This window comes from Pseudophryne corroboree, chromosome 5, assembly GCF_028390025.1.
Source record: "Pseudophryne corroboree isolate aPseCor3 chromosome 5, aPseCor3.hap2, whole genome shotgun sequence".
Classification (NCBI taxonomy): Eukaryota; Metazoa; Chordata; class Amphibia; order Anura; family Myobatrachidae; genus Pseudophryne; species Pseudophryne corroboree.
Genome location: NC_086448.1, coordinates 416,698,390 through 416,722,261, shown reverse-complemented (window position 1 = coordinate 416,722,261; position 23,872 = coordinate 416,698,390). Strand labels below are relative to the sequence as shown.

Sequence of the window (23,872 nt, the reverse complement as noted above, 5' to 3'; positions counted from 1 at the left end):
CTGCTCATATAATTCCTCCATTTTGGTATAAATAAATATTTTTGGAAAACATATACTGTACCTTTGTCTGACCATTCACTCTCGCTATTGGTCCTAACATAGACAGATATCTGGAACATTGATATTCAATATAGATTCATCTATGCAGCCTTAACGAAGAGTTTAATTCCTTTTCTTCATCTGGATACACAGCATAGACATGGGGTGTAGGTGGTTGGATAAGGATCAGGAACCAAACGGTTAAGCTTTTGAGATCCCAGTCCAACCTCCCCTATAACCCCGCCTCCTGGCCAAGGGAAGATAGTTTTTGTTTGGTGGGCCAAGAGCCAGACCACATTTAAAACGGTGGGACTGTTTTCAAGTCTAGTAGAATGTGCTATTGGGGAAGTACCACCCACACTTGCTCATGTGGCATGTTCTAGTGCGCAATTCTACATTGCCTATACCGTCAACATCTTCTTTGAAAGACCTGACAGACAGAAAAGTTGAAACCTGTCTTAACCACTTAATTTGCATGGTCCGATCACAGGTGACCGCGGTGCCCCACACAGTTTTTGACAAATAGATCCGTTCTGCAGATGTGCAAAACATAATATTTAAATATTTTAAAAATATACTTATTTCATAAAACATTTAAAAAAAAAATGTTTTGAAGGGAAAAATAGTCAGTTAAGTGGTATATGCAATTCCGGGCGAATTGCGGCACTTTTCCGCCCGTTTTTAAATTCGACACAATTCGACCGTCGAATTCCGGCAGGTGGGTGCCGGAATTCGACATATTCAATAAAAAACGAATTCGACAGTCCCGCTGTCGGAAAACGGCCGATTTGACGGATTTTGATTAGATTTTTAAAAATGTTAAAAAAATGGAAAATAACGGTAAAAAACCCGGAAAAGAATTGCGTGGGGTCCCCCCTCCTAAGCATAACCAGCCTCGGGCTCTTTGAGCCGGTCCTGGTTGCCAAAATACGGGGGAAAAAATGACAGGGGATCCCCCGTATTTTAACAACCAGCACCGGGCTCTGCGCCTGGTCCTGGTGCAAAAAATACGGGGGACAAAAAGATTAGGGATCCCCCTATATTTTTTTTACCAGCACCGGGCTCCACTAGCTGGACAGATAATGCCACAGCCGGGGGTCACTTTTATACAGCGCCCTGCGGCCGTGGCATTAAATACCCAACTAGTCACCCCTGGCCGGGGTACCCTGGAGGAGTGGGGACCCCTTCAATCAAGGGGTTCCCCCCCCCCAGCCACCCAAGGGCCAGGGGTGAAGCCCGAGGCTGTCCCCTCCATCCAAGGGCTGCGGATGGGGGGCTGATAGCCTTGTTGAAAATGTAAGGATATAGTTTTTTGCAGAAGAACTACAAGTCCCAGCAAGCCTCACCCGCAAGCCGGTACTTGGAGAACCACAAGTACCAGCATGCGGGGGGAAACGGGCCCGCTGGTACCTGTAGTTCTACTGTAAAAAAATACCCAAATAAAAACAGGACAGAGACACCGTGAAAGTATAACTTTATTACATACATGCCGACACACATACCTATGTTGACACGCCGACTCTGGCCTCGTCTCCAATGTCGACGTCCGGGGTACCTGAAAATAAAATTGTACTCACCTGATCCAGTGTCCAGTTCTTTTATTATAATCCACGTACTTGGCAAAACAAAGAAACGCATTTACCCGAACCAGACGAACTGAAAGGGGTCCCATGTTTACACATGGGACCCCTTTCCCCGAATGCAGAGACCCCCTGTGAGTACTGTCACAGATGGTCCCTTCAGCCAATCAGGAAGTGACACTTCGTGGCACTCTCCTGATTGGCTGTATGCGTGTCGGAGCTGTCAGACGCACATCGCACAGCCCCCTCCATTATCTACAATGGTGGGAACTTTGCGGTCAGCGGTGAGGTCACCCGCGGTCAGCGGCTGACCGCGGGTAAGCCCACCGCTGACCATTGAAACTAATGGAGGGAGCTGTGCGATGCGCTGTCTGCCAGCTCAGACGCGCAAACCCAATCAGGAGAGTGCCACGAAGTATATATGCTATTACCAATAAAAAAAACACAAAACATGTTTTTAAATTTTTTTATTAGATTCCGACAGCAAAGTGTGGCGGATTGAAAATGACGAATTTACTGTCTAAAAGCACTGTTGTCGAATTTACAATCTTCAATTGAATATACTTTTGTCGAAATGCCGCATTTGTACCATTGCAGAAATGTCGAATTTGACAAATGTCGAATTTCAAAAAGTCGAATTTGGAATGGCCGTTTTTTTGGCGAAAAGTACTGTATTGTATTGTCGAATTTTTTTTTTTTGGCGAAAATGTCCTGTGTTTCGACATTTTCTGGAATTCGACCGCAATTGCATATACCCCTATATCTGTTTTTTCTCTTACGGGGGCAAATGCAAGACCAGGCTGTTGCGGGCTGGGTGGATGCAATAAAGGATAGTCTTTCGGTGAACGCCACGAGAGAACAGCTTTCCCATATAACAAATATAAAGCTAGCAGCTGCCTATTTGGAAGAAGCGGCCTTAGACATAGGCCTATTAGCTTCATAAGCTTCAGTTACCTCAGTAGTTGCCCGTCAAGCAGTGTGGCTACGATCCTGGCAGGTGGATTCGGAATCCAAGAAGGCATTGGAATCCCTACCCTTTGCTAGAGATATTCTTTGAAACAGAATTTGGAACCTTTCGGTCCTAGGGTAAAGCAAAGGACAGACCTATCTCAGTCAGTTTCAAACAACTAAAACTGTTAAGCCTAAAACAAGAAGTCCTGGGCAGCCAGACCTCCAATTTCCAAATCACAAGATAAACCCTCCACCTGATGGCGCGGGCACCACCTGGGGGACCCCAGGGTAGGAGGCAGTCTTTTGCAGTTTGCACAGATATGATGTCAGTCCACCTCGAATACCTGGATGCAAGAAGTGGTTTCTCACGGCTACACCTTCATCTATGTGAAGCGAATCCCACAGCAGTCCTTTAGCTCCAGCCCGCCTTTTGATTTTATCAAGGGCAAGGCTTTACAAAAAGAAATTCAGACATTACTTCAATTGTAAGTGATAGTACCGATTCCCTCAGCAACGAGAACTGGGTTTCTACTCTACCCTGTCCTGGTTCAGAAACCTAATGGGTCCCACCAGCCATTCTCAAAGCTCTGAACAAATACATTTGGGTAAGCCGGTTTCGTATGGAAGCTTTACCCTGACAATGGAGCCAGAGGTGTTCATGGTGACCTTGGTCATTCAAGATGCCTACCTACAGGTACCGATAGCACTCTACACATCAATGCTATCTCAGGTTTGCAATCTGCCAGCGACATTTCCAATTTCATGCACTACCCTTCAGACTTGCTATAGCGCCTCGGGTGTTCGCCAAAATTACGGTGATGAGGGCAGTTAAGCTTCATCGCCAGGGAATAGGGATAGTTCCATACCTGGACGACCAGCTCACCCTGACCCAATCGCAGGAAATCCTCCTCTACCATCTGCAAGTGACTACAGCTTTCCTACAGGCTCACGGATGGTTCATAAATTGGGCAAAATCTTCCCTAGTCCCATCCCAATCACTTCAAAGTGATACTGGATTCCAGTTTACAGAATATCTCTCTGCCACTGAATAAAGTATTCAGTATACGGACGAGAGTCTGCAGCTTGCTGCACAGTCGTTTCGGCATTTGAACATGCCCAGGTCCAGTCAAGGCCCCTTCAACATCTGATTCTCTCCAGATGGAATGGACAGCATCAGACCGTAAAATCCCAGACGATGATTCTTCGTTGGGAAGTACGTCTGTCAGTGACCTGGTGGCTACAAGCGTCCCACCTGTACAAGGGTCAATCCTTCTGGAGCTCAGACTGGGTTCTCCTTGCAATGTACACCAGTCTCCGAGGCTGGATAGCTATAAAAGGTCGATACTCTCTTCAGGGCTTTTGGACCAAGGAAGACAGTGGTCTGTCAATCAATGTCGTCCAGCTTCAGGACATACACATGGCACTAACTCATGAAATACTTCACAGCAGACCGGTTCAGATCCAATCAAACAATGCCACTGCAGTAGCCTACCTCAATAACCAAGGAGGCACTCACAGCCGTGGACGCATTCTCAGGTGGGCCATTACATGATCATCCAGCAAAGGAGTCCTAAATTGGGAAGCATACTTCCTCAGCTGGCATGATATGCATGCAAGCGACTGGACCCTGCACCCAGAAGTCTTCCAGATTCTGGTAGATTGCCAGAACTGGACCTCATGGCTTCACATTAGAACAGTAAGGTCACAGTATACGAATTTAGGACAAGAGATATGGAAACAATCTTCGTGAATGCTCACCTAGTAAAAATGGAAATTTCGTCTGACCTATGTCTTCCTGCCAATCTCTCTGTTGCCCAGGGTCATTTGTAAATACAAGCAGAAAGGCTGCGCCCTGATATTGGTAGCTCCGGCTTGGCCCAGACGCAAATACTACACAAATCTGCAGAGTCTATCAGTGCACAAAACATTGCTGGCTGCCTCAACCAGATCTATTAATTCAAGGTCCCCGTCTCTACTCACACCTGGATTAGCTGTCTTGGACGGCGCGGCTCTTGAGTCATCTGTCATAAAGACAAAAAGGATTTTCTCATGCGGGAACTCAAACGATGCTTCAGGCAAGGAGACCATCCTCAAACCGCATTTATTACCGAATGTGGCATGCATATTTCCAAGGTGTGCTTCCAGAAGTTATGATCCTCAATCCTTTAGCGTTTTCAGTCTCCTGGCATTCTTTCAAGCAGGGATTAACTGTGATCTCCGCCTATCCTCCTTTAATATACAGGTTTTGGCATTTATCCTTATGGTTCCAGAGGAAAATTGCAAATCTGCAAGATGTTTGCACTTTCTTCTAGGGAGTGCTTCACATCCAGCTACCTTTTGTACTTCCAACAGCTCCTTGGGACTTAGGGCTAGTTCTTAATGCTCTTCAAGCTCCTCCATTTGAATCATGGCACCTGGTGGATCTCAAGTGGATGACAGCTAAAACTCTATTTCTACTGACAACAGCTTCAGCTAGGAGAGTATCAGATTTAGGGGCACTTTCTGGTTGCCCCCCATTTCTGGTCTTCCACCCAGACAGAGCAGTTCTCAGAACCATGTTTGGTTATCTTCCTAAGGTGGTTTCTAAATGTCACCTTCATGAAGAATTTGTGGTTCCGGCCTTCCAAATACTGGACCTCACTATGGGAGATGTATCAATAGATGTGGTCCGTGCACTAAGGATCTACATGGATCTTACCAGTGCCATCAGAAGAACAGAGGCTCTCTTTGTCCTATATGGATTTAAGAAGAGAGGATGGCTTGCTAATAAGCAAACACTGGCGAGATGGCTTCGGATGACGATCTTAGACTCCTACTCTAAAGTTGATCTCCCTATCCCTGATATTGTCACTGCCCATTCTACCTGCTCAGTTGGTACCTCATGGGCAGCCCACCGGGGTGTCTCAGCATGTGTGAAGTCTCCATTGTAAAGTCAGACGATGCTTGTACAGTAGTTTAAGAATGACTTTTTTTTACGTGATCTCTACCTTAATTAGGAATGTGAACATACAAAAGATTGACTTTGCGTCTCCATTGCACACAAAGTAAAGCACAGTTAAGAGTTCTACACAGCTCTCAAAGAAAAAATAATTACAATCAGCAATAGAGTTGGAACATAAAACAATAAAAAATCTTTTAAAATGAGCGACATCACTACGTGTCAGTCACCTGTCTCCATGGCTCTCTTTGCATAGTAGTATCGCCGATGGTTACTATGCCTGTGAGCTAGGGCTCGATTACCACAAAGGAAAAAGTACCATTTACAGGTTTATATTTTTTTATTTTTTTTAAATTTTCCTAAAAGAAGCTCTGTTGTGCTTCATATACAGACCCAGACATTACACAGATATACATTAAAAATGAAAAAAAATAAAAAAAATGTGGTTGCTACTTTTTACACAGATATACAAGTGTGGCTTTTCAAATTACGAAAGTCTTATCTTTATGAGACTGAGTTTACTGTAATTCTTGCCAGGCCCTCCCCATTGCATAGGAAGCCACCCCCGTGAGACTTGTGATTTCATGGACTGGGTGTACCGCTTAGTAAATGACAGCATGAGCCATTCATTTACATACAGTAGTTTACCGAACCTGTTTTGTTTTACTAAGCAGTACACCCAGTACATGAAGATTCAAGTCTCACAGTGGGTGGGATTAGTGGTGGGGGAAGGCTGCCTATTAAAGCAATGGGGAGGCCTGGGAAGAAATACAGTAAACTCAGTCTCCTAAAGATAACACTCTCGGAATTTGAAAAGCCACACTTGTATATCTGTGTAAAAAGTAGCATTAACAGTTTTTTGTATTTTTGACTGTATATCTGTATGATTGTATGAGTCTGTATGTGATGCACAACAGAGCTTCTTTTGTCAAAATAAAAAAAGATGCTACTTTTTACACAGATATACAATACAAGTGTGTCTTTTGCGAGAATCGAACACTAGCTCACGAGCATGGTAACCATCTGCAATACCACTATGCCAAGAGGGCCATGGAGACAAGTGGCTTTCACCTGCTGTGGGTCATTGTCATTCTTGTTTTATAGTGCTGTGTGTCCCAACTCTATCGCTGATTGTAATGATTTATTTTTCCCGTTTAGAGAGCTATACAGAACTCTGAACTGTGCTTTTCTTTGGGTTTGTTGGAGACACTGAACAAATCTTTTTGTGTTCACATTTCTACTTAATGTAGGAATCATTTTATACAGCACACCATTGGAGCTTTCACTTGTAGGGCATGTTGTCCCTGGGTGCCTGCCGTTCTGGTGATTTCATACTCCATCCTACAGTAGTTTTGTATTAAAAAAAATAAACTACTATATTTATTATGCACTGGCCAGCTTGACAGGGCTTGCTACGTTGTTCAGTATTCTGTAGTGCCATATCCATCCACTTTTCTCTTACGTCCTAGAGGATGCTGGGGACTCCGTAAGGACCATGGGCTATAGATGGGCTCCGCAGGAGACATGGGCACTCTAAGACTTTAGATGGGTGTGAACTGGCTCCTCCCTCTATGCCCCTCCTTCAGACCTCAGTTAGATCCTGTGCCCAGAGGAGACTGGATGCACTGCAGGGGAGCTCTACTGAGTTTCTCTGAAAAGTCTTTTGCTAGGTTTTTTTATTTTCAGGGAGACCTGCTGGCAACAGGCTCCCTGCTTCGTGGGACTGAGGGGAGAGACGCAGACCTACTTTACTGATAGGCTCTGCGTCTTAGGCTACTGGACACCATTAGCTCCAGAGGGTTGGAACACAGGTGTCGTCCTCGCTGTTCGTCCCAGAGCCGCGCCACCGGCCTCCTCACAGAGCCGGAAGATAGAAGCCGGGTAAGTATATGAAGCAGGAAGACTTCAAAGGCGGCAGAAGACTTCAGATATTCACTGAGGTACCGCGCAGCTCCCACACACACACAAGGCACAGCATGGGTGCAGGGCGCAGGGGGGGCGCCCTGGGCAGCGATAATCACCTCAAATGAAACTGGCAGCATTCTTAGATACTGCGGAAGCAGTATATGATATAACCCACGCCAGTATAAATAAATGAGCGGGACCGAAGCCTGCCATCGAGGGGGCGGGGCTTGATCCTCCAGCACTAACCAGCGCCACTTTCTCCACAGCATGCTGCAGAGAAGCTGCTCCCGGACTCTCCCCTGCTGAACACAGTAACAGGGGGCAAAAATGAGGCGGGGGCACATTATTTGGTGCAAAATTATATATTTATATAGCACTATTTAGGCTGGGACTTTTGGTTTCAGTATATTGTGGAGCTGGGTGTGCACTGGCATACTCTCTCTCTCCAAAGGGCCTTATTGGGGGGCTGTCCCCAGATTCATATATCCCAGTGTGTGTGGGGGTGTCAGTACGTGTGTGTCGACATGTCTGAAGCGGAAGGCTCGTCTAGGGAGGATGCAGAGCAGATGGTGGTGGTGTCTCCGTCGGCACAGCCGACACCTGATTGGTTGGACATGTGGATTGTGTTAAATGCTAATGTGACTTTATTACATAAGAGATTGGACAAAGCAGAGTCCAAGGACAAAGCAGGGAGTCTATCCATGGCTTTGGCTGTATCACAAGACCCTGCAGGGTCCTATAAACGTCCCTTTTCCCAGGTAGCAGACACGGACACCGACACGGATTCCGACTCGAGTGTCAACTATGATGAGGCGAGGTTACACCCGCGAGTGGCCAAGAGTATTCAGTATATGATTATTGCAATAAAAAATGTTTTACATATCACAGAGGACCCTTCTGTCCCTGACACGAGGGTCTGCATGTTTAAGGGGAAGAAACCTGAGTAACGTTTCCCTCATCTCATGAGCTGAACGCTTTATTTGAAAAGGCTTGGGAAACTCCAGACAAGAGACTGCAGAGAAAGTGGTGATGCTTTTGGCATTGGCATCTACACGGCTGGTGTCTGAGTTGGGGGCCTTGTCTCACAAGAGCCCTTACCTGATCTTCCATGAAGATAGGGCAGAGTTGCGAACTAGTCAGCGTTTTCTTCGAAAGGTGGTTTCTTCTTTCCACATAAACCAGCCTATTGTGGTGCCAGTAGTTACTGACACGTTCACAAAGTCTCTAGACGTGGTTAGGGCTTTGGATATCTATGTCACTAGAACAGCTCGTATACGGAAAACAGAGTCGTCGTTTGTCCTGTATGCTCCCAACAAGATTGGGTGTCTTGCTTCCAAGCAGACTATTGCGCGTTGGATCAGAAGTACGATTCAGCACTCTCATACTACGGCTGGATTGCCGTTACCGACGTCTGTGAAGGCCCATTCCACTAGGAAGGTGGGCTCATCCTGGGCGGCTGCCTGGGGGGTCTCAGCATTGCAACTTTGCCGAGCAGCTACTTGGTCGGGGTCAAACACATTTGCAAAATTCTACAAGTTTGACACCTTGGCCGGTGAAGACTTCAAATTCGGTCAATCGGTGCTGCAGGGTCATCCGCACTCTCCCGCCGTATTGGAGCTTTGGTATAAACCCCATGGTCATGAAGTGAACCCCAGCATCCTTTAGGACGTATGAGAAAACAGGATTTTGATACGTACCGGTAAATCCTTTTCTCCTAGTCCGTAGAGGATGCTGGGCGCCCGTCCCAGTGCGTACTTTACCTGCAGTTTAGTTGTTAGTTACACATGTTGTGTTATCTTAGTTCAGCATGTTGCTGCAATTGGTTCATGCCTGTTGGCGTGTTATGTTGAATGCCATGTTGTGCGGCATGGTTGAGGTGTGAGCTGGTATGAATCTCACCACTAGTATTAAAGTAAATCCTTTCCTTGAAATGTCCGTCTCCCTGGGCACAGTTCCTATAACTGAGGTCTATAGGAGGGGCATAGAGGGAGGAGCCAGTTCACACCCATTGAAAAGTCTTAAGAGTGCCCATGGCTCCTGCGGAATCCGTCTATACCCCATGGTCATTAAGTGGACCCCAGCATCCTTTACAGACTAGGAGAAAAGGATTTACCGGTACGTATCAAAATCCCGTTTTCTCATACGTCCTAAATGAGAGAGCAAATTCTAGGACTCTCATTGGCGATTCAGCACAAAAATTCCTATCCCTGGGGCAGTTTCTCAACTGACAGGGTTGCTGTCTAACACCAACAGCAGATCCGTTTTGTTTATCTATAAACTTTATCTATCTCCCTAATTTTTTCCCTATATCCGTGAACTCTCATCAACAATTCGGGAGATAAGGCATTCCTATTTTACTATCAAACCACACTGAAATTGCCCAATCTCTTCCAATCTTGGAAGCGATAAAGTTGTGGGCCGGGCCAGTATCTGGAGGGGGACCCCCAGAGAATACCTGTGATTTACTACACCGGGTAATCAATCCAGTCTAACGTGGAAAGAAGATTCACATTTTGCGTCTGTCCTTACCTCTCTGTTCCAAACCACTTGATTGAATAGTCTTCATAGGAGGAACGAGGAATAATTTTGATAATTACTATCTCCTAACCTTCCTTACTTTTAAGTGTGTATAATCACCTTTAATACTGGGTATATACCATTGTGCCTAAATCCAATATAGGACATAGAATAGGCACTATTCGTCTGTTCCAGAGTGCGCCGTGTAAAAAGTCCTTCTTAGGACTACTATATCATTCCTGCTGCATATTAGGCAATTTAGCCTTTTAAAAATGTTGAAAATTATAAAAATAAATTAAATACGATAATATTATATATGGTATCTTACATTATTGTAAATTTCAATTCCATATTGTTCTCATAGTACACATTATTAGGTGTACATTCTTGAAGGGGAAATACCATTTTAAATATTTGAATAAAAGTCATGTTTTAATAATTCACATATTTTCTTGTTGCTGCTAACGAGTGCGCCAGACAAGGGTCTTATCTTTCTTTTCTCTTCCTTACCATCTTTTGTATTCTTGTTTACCTTCACAGAAATAGTAGTCTTGAAGCAGTGGGGCCCACCGAGGAATTATTTGACCGAACCTGGGCACTATGTAGCTTTTGTAAAGAAGTATCAAAACTACATTTGAAGATGATTTTACACTAACATGGCCAAACTGGTACATATTGATCAGATAGTAGTCCACTTTGAATATAAAGGTGACTGTGATCTGCAGTTCTAATTAGCCTTCTGCAGAAAATATCTGTGAAATCTCCTGTATTAGGCTATTAGTACTTAGCAGGAATACATAAAATTATGCAGAGACTTAAGTTTCTACATAATTTTCTGTAAAATAAATAAATTGCTAAATAGGCCCCTTAATATGAGATCCCTGATAGTTGGTTGGGTAAGAGATGCAGGTGGTCAGAATACTGACAGCGGTATCCAAACTGTCAGAATACATACACATTTTGGTAAGTAGGCTAAACTTACCCTCCCCCTAACCCTCCCTACCTGCAGCGTAACCCTAACTCTTCCCTCCCGCAGCTGAACCCCAGCCCCTCTAGTGCCAAACTTTAACCTCCCCTCCCGCAGCCTAACCCTAAACTCTCCCCTCATACTTATGTTCGCGATTGTGACTGACTGGATTCTGAGTAGTGTAGGTATTCTGATGCCAGTGTTTTTACCGCCAGCCTCCGGGATTCTGATGCTAGCTACATCCCCTGCTGGTTCCCCACTGCTATTATTTCAGTAGCCATAGCTGATCAATAGCCCCATGTATTATAAGCAATAGATTTTTAATGTTATCAGCATATTAATTTATGTAGCATGTTTTTTACAAAATATATTTGGCGTGTATTTATATTGAAGACAAAACTTTTTGGACTTACAAATAAGCAATGGAGACATAAGGGCAGAATGTCAATATCATAATTACTTAAATTAAAATTAGAGCTGGATGTGTCTGCTTAAAACACATTTATGCTAAGTTCAAAAGTACCAGCACAACGTTTAACTCACAACATCTTCCACTTCAAACTAGGCAGATTTCTGTCCGTGAACGCTGTAAAGGCAATTATTAAACATATCCATCCCCCATGGGTACGGTACATGCTGAAAGTGTTTGACAGTCTCTGCTCCAGAATAAAATAGTCTCATTGATCAGAATTGAATATATACATAGTTGCCTAGAGTTGCAATCTTGTACTGTTAATTGTAATTTAATACACCTACCATTGATTGTTATTTTATTATATTCATTATTTTGAACAGTTACAAATAAAACTAGTTATGACTTCTGAGATTTTATATAATTCCTTTCTCCCTGTAGAAAGTATCAGATTGTGATAAAGAAGAGATTCATATGAACATGGATGAATTGCCTTCACTGAAGCGCACCCATGCAGATCAAGGTAATTGACAGTAGTCAGCATTTATGGTCCACGCCTGTGTTTTTTTTTTTTTTTTTGTATTTGTTGTAGATTGTCCTCTTACATCTTTGCTCCGCGTGCTTCAAGTGCGTTACACATAATGCATGAGTGCCGTGTGACTCGGTAGTGCCAAATGTCTTTTCTTCTTCGGTGTCCATGGTCTCCACAGGGTTAACCTTGGGTATGATCTGGTTGGAGACCAGGACTGGCACCGAACAATGAAGCTTTCTCCTGCAGGGTCCACAGGGTATCCACAGGATACATTGGGATATGGTTGAGCGACAGCGGATCTTGCACCAATCGGTCAAAGCTTTCTAGCCTCCCAGCATGCAGTGGGCCCATCCATATATCCCCGCCTCCTGGCTCAGGCAAATTAGTTTTTTGTTTGGTGCGGCAGGAACCGGACCATGATCTAAAGGGCTGCTGGTTTTTAGCATCCATAAGCTTTTTTATTTTATTTTTATGGTCTTTTACTATTTTTTCTGAGTGATCTTTCTAAACAGCGTCTTATACGTACCTTAGAAAGAGTCGCTCCAACAACTCCCCACCGCGCGCGACAACGCTTACCCACGAGTACAGTGCTGTTTCGGCGGGCGGCTGTGTCGGATAAAACTAGCAGGTCCAGCAGACGTTACCAGGCTGTGGCCGGAGCACAGAGGGATGGTAAGGCATCGGTTCCGCTTAGATGGGGAACACGGACACAGCCGTACTGTTTGGAGGGAGACTACCAAACCGTTGCTGACGCGGCTGCCACCAAGAGTGCACCAGCACTAGGCCTTAGGGATCATAGGCTCCAGGGGTAGCATGAGGCCGCGATCCCTATGGTTGATGTCAGCAGTGGGGAGTCAGATGCTCCGCTGGTCACCCCTACTCCCGGTTCATGACCAGTTTCCCGCCATGATCTAAATTCCCGCTTCTGACCATGACGCTGTGTACTAAGGGACCCAGTCGCAGCATAGGTGGCTGTGTGACTGGTGCGTCAGTGTTCACTTGGGCGCCTGTGTTCACTATAGGTTCACGGAGCGGCAGTGTACACTTATAGCGTCTGAATCCACTCAGCGTTCGCAAACGTATTGATCGATCCTGGAAGCGGGGTAAGTCTCCCTGTATCCCACTCCTGAGTACAGGCTATACAGCACTAAGTCTCTAGCTAACTTGGAGTACGAATAGTTGGATAAGTGCATAATATTACTGTGGTTTCTTTCGCTATGCGTATGAATACGGTTAAAACTTTTTTATAAAGTAATGCAGTAATATGTTTCTCCTGCATACTTGAACTGTATCTGTAGTTGAGTATGTGCTGCTCATATTGCTTATTATGCTAATGTATAACCTGCGACTGACTGCTAGTGTGATTGCTGACTCTGCTATAAATTCTGTCAGTTTTCTCTGTTTACTCCGATCCTCAGTGCTGGTGCTAAGCAGGGTAGGGTCGGATTGTATGTCACTTTAACACATCTTAAAGAGATTACAGTCACAAATTGTGTATTACACTGTGAAAGTGTCTGATTATTTATTATGTCTAAAAGCGACAAAAGTGAGGAAAATACACTCATATCAGCACCGACACTCATATATTTGTCATGTAAAGCTGGGTTAACCTCTCAGGATCTGGTTCAGAATGGGTTGTGTGCAAACTGTTTTAGCTTTCACCAAGGTCTCTTGAAAAATTCAAGGCAGACACAGGTGCAAGTTGATCCCCATGGGCTATTTTTGCACAGACATTATCCAGTATAGCTGAGCGGATAATTCCAACTTCTGTACCAGCGATAGGTCACACTAGTAACCCTTATGTGCAGCATTCCACCTGCGGTTTATCATTTCCAGCAGGGGAAGCAGGAACCTCTCAACAGAAACAGGCTGAAAAGCCAGTGGTAAGTAAGTCATTTAGACTCGAAACAACATCTTCACAGTCTGCAGATGTTTCAGATGGGGATTCATCAGAGGACGAAGACTCATTATTCTGCATATGAGGATGAGGAAGGAGGTCTCAGCTCAGTGGACATATCTGAGTTGATTACTGCAATGAAATCTATTTTCTCTAACGTCCTAAGTGGATGCTGGGACTCCGTAAGGACCATGGGGAATAGCGGCTCCGCAGGAGACTGGGCACAACTATAAAGAAAGCTTTAGGTCTAACTGGTGTGCACTGGCTCCTCCCACTATGACCCTCCTCCAGACTTCAGTTAGAATCTTGTGCCCGGCTGAGCTGGATGCACACTAGGGGCTCTCCTGAGCTCCTAGAAAGAAAGTATATTTAGGTTTTTTATTTTACAGTGAGATCTGCTGGCAACAGACTCACTGCAGCGAGGGACTAAGGGGAGAAGAAGCGAACCTACCTAACAGGTGGTAGTTTGGGCTTCTTAGGCTACTAGACACCATTAGCTCCAGAGGGATCGACCGCAGGACCCGACCTTGGTGTTCGTTCCCGGAGCCGCGCCGCCGTCCCCCTTACAGAGCCAGAAGCAACAAAGAGGTCCGGAAAATCGGCGGCAGAAGACTTCGGTCTTCACCAAGGTAGCGCACAGCACTGCAGCTGTGCGCTATTGCTCCTTATGTACACCTCACACTCCGGTCACTGATGGGTGCAGGGCGCTGGGGGGGGGGCGCTCTGAGGGCAATATATGACACCTTGGCTGGCAAATCTACATCATATATAGTCCTAGAGGCTATATAGATGTAAAATTACCCCTGCCAGTATTCCAGAAAAAGCGGGAGAAAGTCTGCCGAAAAAGGGGCGGGGCCATCTCCCTCAGCACACTGGCGCCATTTTTCCCTCACAGCTCCGCTGGAAGGAAGCTCCCTGGCTCTCCCCTGCAGTCTGAACACTACAGAAGGGTAAAAAAGAGAGGGGGGGCACTAAATTTAGGCGCAGTATAGATATATATATATGATGTATAAAAAAGCAGCTATAAGGGAAAACACTCATTGATAGTGGGATCCCAGTGTTATATAGCGCTCTGGTGTGTGCTGGCATACTCTCTCTCTGTCTCCCCAAAGGGCTTTGTGGGGTCCTGTCCTCTGTCAGAGCATTCCCTGTGTGTTTGCGGTGTGTCGGTACGGCTGTGTCGACATGTTTGATGAGGAGGCTTATGTGGAGGCGGAGCAAATGCCTGTAAACGTGATGTCACCCCCTGCGGGGTCGACACCTGAGTCGATGGTGCTGTGGAAGAAATTACGCGACAGTGTCGACTCCTTGCATAAAAGGTTTGACGACATACCTAATGTGGGACAGCCGGCTTCTCAGCCTGTGCCTGCCCAGGCGTCTCAAAAGTCATCAGGGGCTCTAAAACGCCCGCTACCTCAGATGACAGACACAGATGTCGACACGGATACTGACTCCAGTGTCGACGACGATGAGACTAATGTAACTTCCAATAGGGCCACACGTTACATGATTGAGGCAATGAAAAATGTGTTGCACATTTCTGATGTTACCCCCGGTACCACAAAAAAGGGTATTATGTTTGGAGAGAAAAAACTACCAGTAGCTTTTCCTCCATCTGAAGAGTTAAATGAAGTGTGTGAAGAAGCGTGGGCTTCCCCTGATAAAAAGCTGGTAATTTCTAAGAGGTTACTAATGGCGTACCCTTTCCCGCCAGAGGATAGGTCACGCTGGGAAACATCCCCTAGGGTGGATAAAGCGCTCACACGCTTGTCAAAGAAGGTGGCACTACCGTCTCCGGATACGGCCGCCCTGAAGGAATCTGCTGATAGAAAGCAGGAGGCTATCCTGAAATCTATATATATATATACACACAGGTGTTATACTGAGACCGGCTATTGCTTCAGCCTGGATGTGCAGTGCTGCTGCTGCGTGGTCAGATTCCCTGTCAGAAAATATAGATACCCTAGACAGGGACACTATATTGCTAAACGTAGAGCATATAAAAGACGCACTTTTATATATGAGGGATGCACAGAGGGATATTTGCCGGCTGGCATCCAAAATTAGTGCAATGTCCATTTCTGCCAGGAGAGGGTTATGGACTCGGCAGTGGACAGGAGATGCAGATTCTAAACGACACATGGAAGTTCTGCCTTATAAGGGTGAGGAGTTGTTCGGGGATGGTCTCTCGGACCTCGTTTCCACAGCGACAGCTGGGAAGTCTACATTTTTACCCCATGTTCCCTCACAACCAAAGAAAGCACCGTATTATCAGGTACAGTCCTTTCGGCCCAATAGGGGCAAGCGGGTTAAAGGCGCGTCCTTTCTGCCCAGAGGCAGAGGTAGGGGAAAGAAGCTGCAGCATACAGCCAGTTCCCAGGAGCAAAAGTCTTCCCCCGCTTCCTCTAAGTCCACAGCATGACGCTGGGGCTTCACAGGCGGAGCCAGGTACGGTGGGGGCCCGTCTCAAATATTTCAGCAATCAGTGGGCTCGCTCACGGGTGGATCCCTGGATCCTTCAAGTAGTATCTCAGGGGTACAAGCTGGAATTCGAGACGTCTCCCCCCCGCCGTTTCCTCAAATCTGCCTTGCCAACCACTCCCTCAGGCAGGGAGGCAGTGTTACAGGCAATTCACAAGCTGTATTCACAACAAGTGATAGTAAAGGTGCCCCTACTTCAACAAGGAAGGGGTTACTATTCCACAATGTTTGTGGTACCGAAACCGGACGGTTCGGTGAGACCCATTTTAAATTTTAAATCCTTTAACACATATATAAAAAAATTCAAGTTCAAGATGGAATCGCTCAGGGCGGTTATTGCAAGCCTGGACGAGGGGGATTACATGGTATCACTGGACATCAAGGATGCTTACCTGCATGTCCCCATTTACCATCCTCACCAGGAGTACCTCAGATTTGTGGTACAGGATTGTCATTACCAATTCCAGACGTTGCTGTTTGGTCTATCCACGGATCCGAGGGTATTTACCAAGGTAATGGCCGAAATGATGATACTCCTTCGAAAAAAGGGAGTTTTAATTATCCCGTACTTGGACGATCTCCTGATAAAGGCGAGGTCCAGGGAGCAGTTGTTGGTCGGGGTAGCACTATCTCGGGAGGTGCTACAACAGCACGGCTAGATTCTAAATATTCCAAAGTCACAGCTGGTCCCTACGACACGTCTACTGTTCCTGGGGATGGTTCTGGACACAGAACAGAAAAAAGTGTTTCTCCCGGAGGAGAAGGCCAAGGAGCTGTCATCTCTAGTCAGAGGCCTCCTAAAACCAAAACGGGTGTCGGTGCATCACTGCACGTGAGTCCTGGGAAAAATGGTAGCTTCCTACGAAGCAAGTCCATTCGGCAGGTTCCATGCAAGAACCTTTCAGTGGGACCTGTTGGACAAGTGGTCCGGATCGCATCTTCAGATGCATCGGCTGATAACCCTGTCTCCAAGGACCAGGGTGTCTCTGCTGTGGTGGCTGCAAAGTGCTCATCTTCAAGAGGGCCGCAGATTCGGCATACAGGACTGGGTCCTGGTGACCACGGATGCCAGCCTTCGAGGCTGGGGGGCAGTCACACAGGGAAGAAACTTCCAATGACTATGGTCAAGTCAGGAGACTTCCTTACACATAAATATTCTGGAACTGAGGGCCATTTTCAATGCCCTAAGTCAGGCAAAACCCCTGCTTCAAAACCAGCCGGTACTGATCCAGTCAGACAACATCACGGCAGTCGCCCATGTAAACCGACAGGGCGGCACAAGAAGCAGGAAGGCGATGGCAGAAGCCACAAGGATTCTCCGATGGGCGGAAAATCATGTGTTAGCACTGTCAGCAGTGTTCATTCCGGGAGTGGACAACTGGGAAGCAGACTTCCTCAGCAGGCACGACCTCCACCCGGGAGAGTGGGGACTTCATCCAGAAGTCTTCCAACTGATTGTAAACCGTTGGGAAAGGCCACAGGTGGACATGATGGCGTCCCGCCTAAACAAAAAGCTAGAAAGATATTGCGCCAGGTCAAGAGACCCTCAGGCGATAGCTGTGGACGCTCTAGTGACACCGTGGGTGTACCGGTCGGTTTATGTGTTCCCTCCTCTTCCTCTCATTCCAAAGGTACTGAGGATAATAAGGAGAAGAGGAGTAAGAACTATACTCATTGTTCCGGATTGGCCAAGAAGAGCTTGGTACCCGGAACTTCAAGAAATGATCTCAGAGGACTCATGGCCTCTGCCGCTCAGACAGGACCTGCTGCAGCAGGGGCCCTGTCTGTTCCAAGACTTACCGCGGCTGCGTTTGACGGCATGGCGGTTGAACACCGGATCCTGAAGGAAAAGGGTATTCCGGAGGATGTCATTCTTACGCTGATTAAAGCTAGGAAAGAAGTGACCGCAAACCATTATCACCGCATTTGGCGAAAATATGTTGCGTGGTGTGAGGCCAGGAAGGCCCCAAAGGAGGAATTTCAGCTGGGCCGTTTTCTGCACTTCCTACAGTCAGGGGTGACTATGGGCCTAAAATTGGGTTCCATTAAGGTCCAGATTTCGGCTCTATCGATTTTCTTCCAGAGAGAACTGGCTTCACTACCTGAAGTTCAGACTTTTGTTAAGGGAGTGCTGCATATTCATCCCCCTTTTGTGCCTCCAGTGGCACCTTGGGATCTCAACGTGGTGTTGGATTTCCTAAAGTCACATTGGTTTGAGCCACTTAAAACCGTGGAATTGAAGTATCTCACGTGGAAAGTGGTCATGTTGTTGGCCTTGGCTTCGGCCAGGCGTGTATCAGAATTGGCGGCTTTGTCATGCAAATGCCCTTATCTGATTTTTCATAAGGATAGGGCGGAATTGAGGACTCGTTCCCAAATTCTCCCAAAGGTGGTTTCAGCTTTTCATTTGAACCAGCCTATTGTGGTGCCTGCGGCTACTCGTGACTTGGAGGATTCCAAGTTGCTGGACGTAGTCCGGGCCCTAAAAATCTATGTTTACAGGACAGCTGGAGTCAGAAAGACTGACTCGCTATTTATCCTGCATGCACCCAACAAGTTGGGTGCGCCTGCTTCAAAGCAGACTATTGCTCGCTGGATCTGTAGCACGATTCAACTTGCACATTCTGCGGCGGGACTGCCGCATCCTAAATCTGTAAAAGCCCATTCCACGAGGAAGGTGGGCTCTTCTTGGGCGGCTGCCCGAGGGGTCTCGGCTTTACAACTTTGCCGAGCAGCTACTTGGTCGGGGTCAAGCACATTTGCTAAATTCTACAAGTTTGATACCCTGGCTGAGGAGGACCTAGAGTTCGCTCATTCGGTGCTGCAGAGTCATCCGCACTCTCCCGCCCGTTTGGGAGCTTTGGTATAATCCCCATGGTCCTTACGGAGTTCCCAGCATCCACTTAGAACGTTAGAGAAAACAAGATTTTACTCACCGGTAAATCTATTTCTCGTAGTCCGTAGTGGATGCTGGGCGCCCGTCCCAAGTGCGGATTGTCTGCAATACTTGTATATAGTTATTGTTTAACTAAAGGGTTATTGTTGAGCCATCTGTTGAGAGGCTCAGTTATATTTCATACTGTTAACTGGGTATAGTATCACGAGTTATACGGTGTGATTGGTGTGGCTGGTATGAGTCTTACCCGGGATTCCAAATCCTTTCCTTATTGTGTCAGCTCTTCCGGGCACAGTATCCTAACTGAGGTCTGGAGGAGGGTCATAGAGGGAGGAGCCAGTGCACACCAGGTAGTCCTAAAGCTTTCTTTAGTTGTGCCCAGTCTCCTGTGGAGCCGCTATTCCCCATGGTCCTTACGGAGTTCCCAGCATCCACTACGGACTACGAGAAATAGATTTACCGGTGAGTAAAATCTTATTTTTTTTCTCTTACGTCCTAGAAGATGCTGGGGTCCATATTAGTACCATGTGGTATAGACGGGTCCACCAGGAGCCATTGGCACTTTAAGAGTTTAAGAGTGTGGGCTGGCTCGTCCCTCTTTGCCCCTCCTACCAGCCTCAGTTTCGAAAATGTGCCGGAGGAGCCGGTCACAGCTAGGGGAGCTCTACAGAGCTTTCCTGGAAAGGTTTTAGTTAGAGTTTTTGTTTTTTTACAGGAGGCTGCTGGCAACAGCCTGCCTGCATGGAGGGATTGAGGGGGGGGGAGCAGTGTCCACCCTGCAGGGTCTGACCCACTGACTCCGCTGACTGGACATTGAGCTCCAGAGGGGACAGACTGCGCCCCGCCACAGGGGAACGCTCACCCCGGCAGCCAGCTGCCACCCCCTTGCTGAGCTGAAGTGTGGCGAGTGAGTCACTGTCCCCCCTTACAAGCGGGAGGTCAGTGTGAAGAGGGCGGCTTAAGGGTAGGAGTGCGGTATTAACCGCGCTCCTGGACAGCTCAGCGGTACTGCGGTGCGGCGCTTTGAGGGGCGCCCTGAGTCAGCACCTGACCCTATACTGACCTAAACAAGCCTGTCGGGGTCTGCGGATGCAAGCCAGCACAAAATCCTCAGGCCAGTATAATCTACTAAGAGCGGGAAGACAGCGTCATTAAGGGGGCGGAGCTTCTCAGAGCAGACCCAGCAGCGTTCAGCGCCATTTTCCTGCCTGCAGCTCACTGCCAGTGGATGAACAGGTCCCTCCAGAGCAACTCCAGCTATCTGTACGGTACAGGGGGTTGTAGAAGGGAGGGGAGGCTGTGTAAAGACTGTGTCATCTATTAAGGGACACAGTCAGCGCTGGTTTAGGGTCTCCCTATACCTTTAATAGCGCTGTGTGTGGGTTGACTCCAATCTCTGTCTCTCTCTGCCATTCTTGTGGGGGATACTCTGTCTACCCAGTACCCTGTGTTTTTGTGGGGTATTTGGTGTGTATGTGCAAACATGTCTAGGGACACTGTTTCATATGCTGCGGAGGATTTATCTTCCCAGGAAGACTGCATACCATGTAATCAGGATTGCACTGTTGTAGCGCAGATCCCAGCTAGAGAGCCAGAATGGTTAGTCTCTCTGAGGGGAACTATTTCTCAGATTTCTGATAGGGTTGCTAGGACTGAGCATGCCACTCAGGTCCTGCAATCCTCTATTGTTGTATGGTCTGATACTGTTTCCTCGGGGTCCCCTGCGGTATATTCTCATACTTATTTGCCAAACTTCTGCAGGATGACACGGACACCGATTCTGAGACTGCAGACTGTGACGGGGATGTGTTGATGGGAACAGCCTCACTTGCTAAGGGGGTGCAGTTGATGATTGAAGCTGTAAGGGATGTGTTGCACATTTCTGACACAGCTCCTGAGCAGGTGGAGGAGGCCTTTTTCACAGACAGTAGGAAGACCCCCTCACACTCCCGGCATCCAAAGAATTAAATTATATCTTTGATAAAAGCCTAGGAAACTCCGGAGAAGACATTCCAGATCCCTAAGAGGGTCTTTGTTGCTTTTCTCTTCCCAGAGGAAGATAGAACAAAATGGGAGTCCCCGTCGATAGTTGACGCCTCTGTCTCTAGGCTGTCCAAACAGGTGGTGCTGCCAGTCCCAGGGTCTACCGCGTTGAAGGACCCGGCAGATCGCAAGGTGTATGCTACCCTAAAATCCATTTACACGGCTTCAGGGGCTGTATTACGGCTTACTATAGCCTGTGCTTGGATTGCAAAAGCTATTGCCAGCTGGTCAATCACTCTGCAGGAGGAATCGACTTTGCTGGATAAAGGTGACCTTGATTTATTTTTACATAATATTCAGGATTCTGCAGGGTTCCTGGCAGATTCCATGAAGGACCTGGGTACCATGGCTGTGGGGATCTCCTCCATGTCCGTCTCGGCTCGCAGGGGTCTCTGGCTACGCCAATGGTCTGCGGACGCGGAATTCAGAAAAAGTGTGGAGGCCCTACCCTATACAGGTCCGGCTCTCTTTGGGGAGGCGCTGGATGCGTGGATTGCCACGGCTACCGCGGGTAAGTATCCTTTTCTCCCCTCAGCTGCAGCGGCTACGAAGAAGCCTTTTACACCAGCCACGTCACAGTCCTTTCGGCCCGCGAGGCCTAGAAAGAACAAGCCTTCGAACACCTTCTACAGAGGTGGTCGTGCCAAAGGAAAGAAACCTGCTCCGGCAGGTTCCCAAACGCAGAAGCCTGCTTCTGATACCCCCAAGTCCTCTGCATGATGGTGGATAGTTAGGCCTGGAGGAAGGTCAGGTGGGGGCGAGACTCCGGCGTTTCGGCCACGTCTGGGTGTCGTCTGGCCTGGACCCCTGGGTGCTGGATATTGTGTCCAGGGGGTACAAACTGGAGTTTCAAAATACCTCACCTCACCATTTGTTTAAGTCAGGCTTGCCAGCTCTGCCGGCATACAGAACAATTCTTTTGGAGGCCATCCGAAAATTGGTGGTGTCAGAGGACATTGTTCCAGTTCCGCCTCAGCAGTGAGCAAAGGTTATTATTCGACCCTTTTCATGATACCGAAACCGGATGGTTCGGTACAGCCAATTCTAAACTTAGTCTTTGAACCCGTATCTCAGGGAGTTCAAATTCAAGATGGAATCTCTGAGAGCTGTCATCTCAGGACTGAAGGAGGGAGAGTTCCTGGTGTTTCTGGACATCACGGATGCATACCTCCACATTCCCATTTGGTTGCTGCATCAGGCATATCTCAGATTTGCACTGTTGGACGATCACTATCAGTTTCAGGCGCTGCCGTTTGGCCTCTCCACAGCACCGCCGATCTTCACCAAGGTGATGGCAGAAATTATAGTTCTCCTCCGCAAGCAGGGAGCGAGCATAATCCCGTATCTAGACGATCTCCTGATCAAGGCAGCGTCCAGAGAGAGGTTGTTACGATCCATTGCGCTCACGAAACAGCTGCTCAAGGAGCACGTTTGGATCCTGAATCTTCCAAAGTCTCATATGGAGCCGACAAGGAGACCGTCTTATCTGGGGATGATCCAATACACGGAAGTGCAGAGGGTTTTTCTGCCGATGAAGAAAGCATTGGTGATTCAATCAATGGTCCGGGATGTCTTAAAACCTACTCGGGTATCGGTTTATCAGTGCATCCGCCTTCTGGGGAAGATGGTTGCCTCCTTCAAGGCTCTGCAATACGGAAGGTTTCATGCTCGACCCTTTCAGCTGGATCTCTTGGACCAGTGGTCGGGGTCTCGCCTATACATGCACCAGAGGATACATCTGTCTCCCAAAGCCAGGATTTCGCTCCTCTGGTGACTACAACTACCACACCTTTTGGAAGGCCGAAAGTTCGGAGTTCAGAACTGGATCCTTATAACCACAGATTTAAGTCTAAGAGGTTGGGGAGCAGGGGGAAACCTTCCAAGGAAGGTGGTCGAATCAAGAATCCGTTCTCCCAATAAACATCCTGGAGCTAAGGGCCATATACAACGGCCTTCTGCAAGCAGCACACCTTCTACAGGATCGAACTGTGCAGGTACAGTCGGACAACGTGACCACAGTGGCCTACATAAACCGACAACGCGGAACCAAGAGCAGGGCTGCAATGTCAGAGGTGTCAAGAATTCTCCTCTGGGCTGAAAGGCACGCGGTGGCGATGTCAGCAATCTTCATTCCGGGAGTAGACAACTGGGAAGCAGACTTCCTCAGCAGACACGATCTCCATCCAGGAGAGTGGGGCCCCCACCCGGAGGTGTTCGAGGAGGTAACCGGTTGGTGGGGGGTTCCTCACATAGATATGATGGCCTCCCGCCTCAACAAGAAGCTGTGGACGTACTGTTCCAGGCCGAGAGACCCTCAGGCAGTGGCGGTGGACGCACTGGTAACATTGGGTGTTCACGTTAGTGTTTGTGTTCCCTCCACTTCCTCTGATACCAAAGGTTCTTCAGCTGGTAAGAAGAACAAAGGTTCTGGCAATCCTCATTGCTCCAGACTGGCCATTAGGGCTTGGTATGCAGATTTGCTGGATCTTCTGCTGGAGGATCCAAGGCCCTTACCTCTTCGGGAGGATCTGCTACTGCAGGGGCCGTTCGCCTATCAAGACATGGCATGGCGGTTGAACGCCAGATCTTAGCTCGGAAGGGTAACCCGAGTGCGGTTATTCCTACCCTGATTCAGGCTCGGAAAGGGGTAAACCGTGGTAAACATTTACCACCGTATTTGGAAGAAGTACGTTTCTTGGTGTGAATCCAAGTAA

At 47.4% G+C, this 23,872-nt stretch overlaps 1 protein-coding gene across 3 annotated transcripts in view; it reads left to right on the top strand.

Annotated features, from left to right (window-relative positions):
* The window catches only part of LOC134927810 (mediator of DNA damage checkpoint protein 1-like), an 840,332-nt gene that overhangs the window by 493,442 nt on the left and 323,018 nt on the right, over positions 1 to 23,872 (top strand). For all 3 annotated transcript variants that reach the window (XM_063922788.1, XM_063922787.1, XM_063922786.1), the window contains exon 17: positions 11,751 to 11,832. In XM_063922788.1, the coding sequence (XP_063778858.1) occupies positions 11,751 to 11,832 (82 nt within the window). The remainder of the gene's footprint in view (positions 1 to 11,750; positions 11,833 to 23,872) is intronic.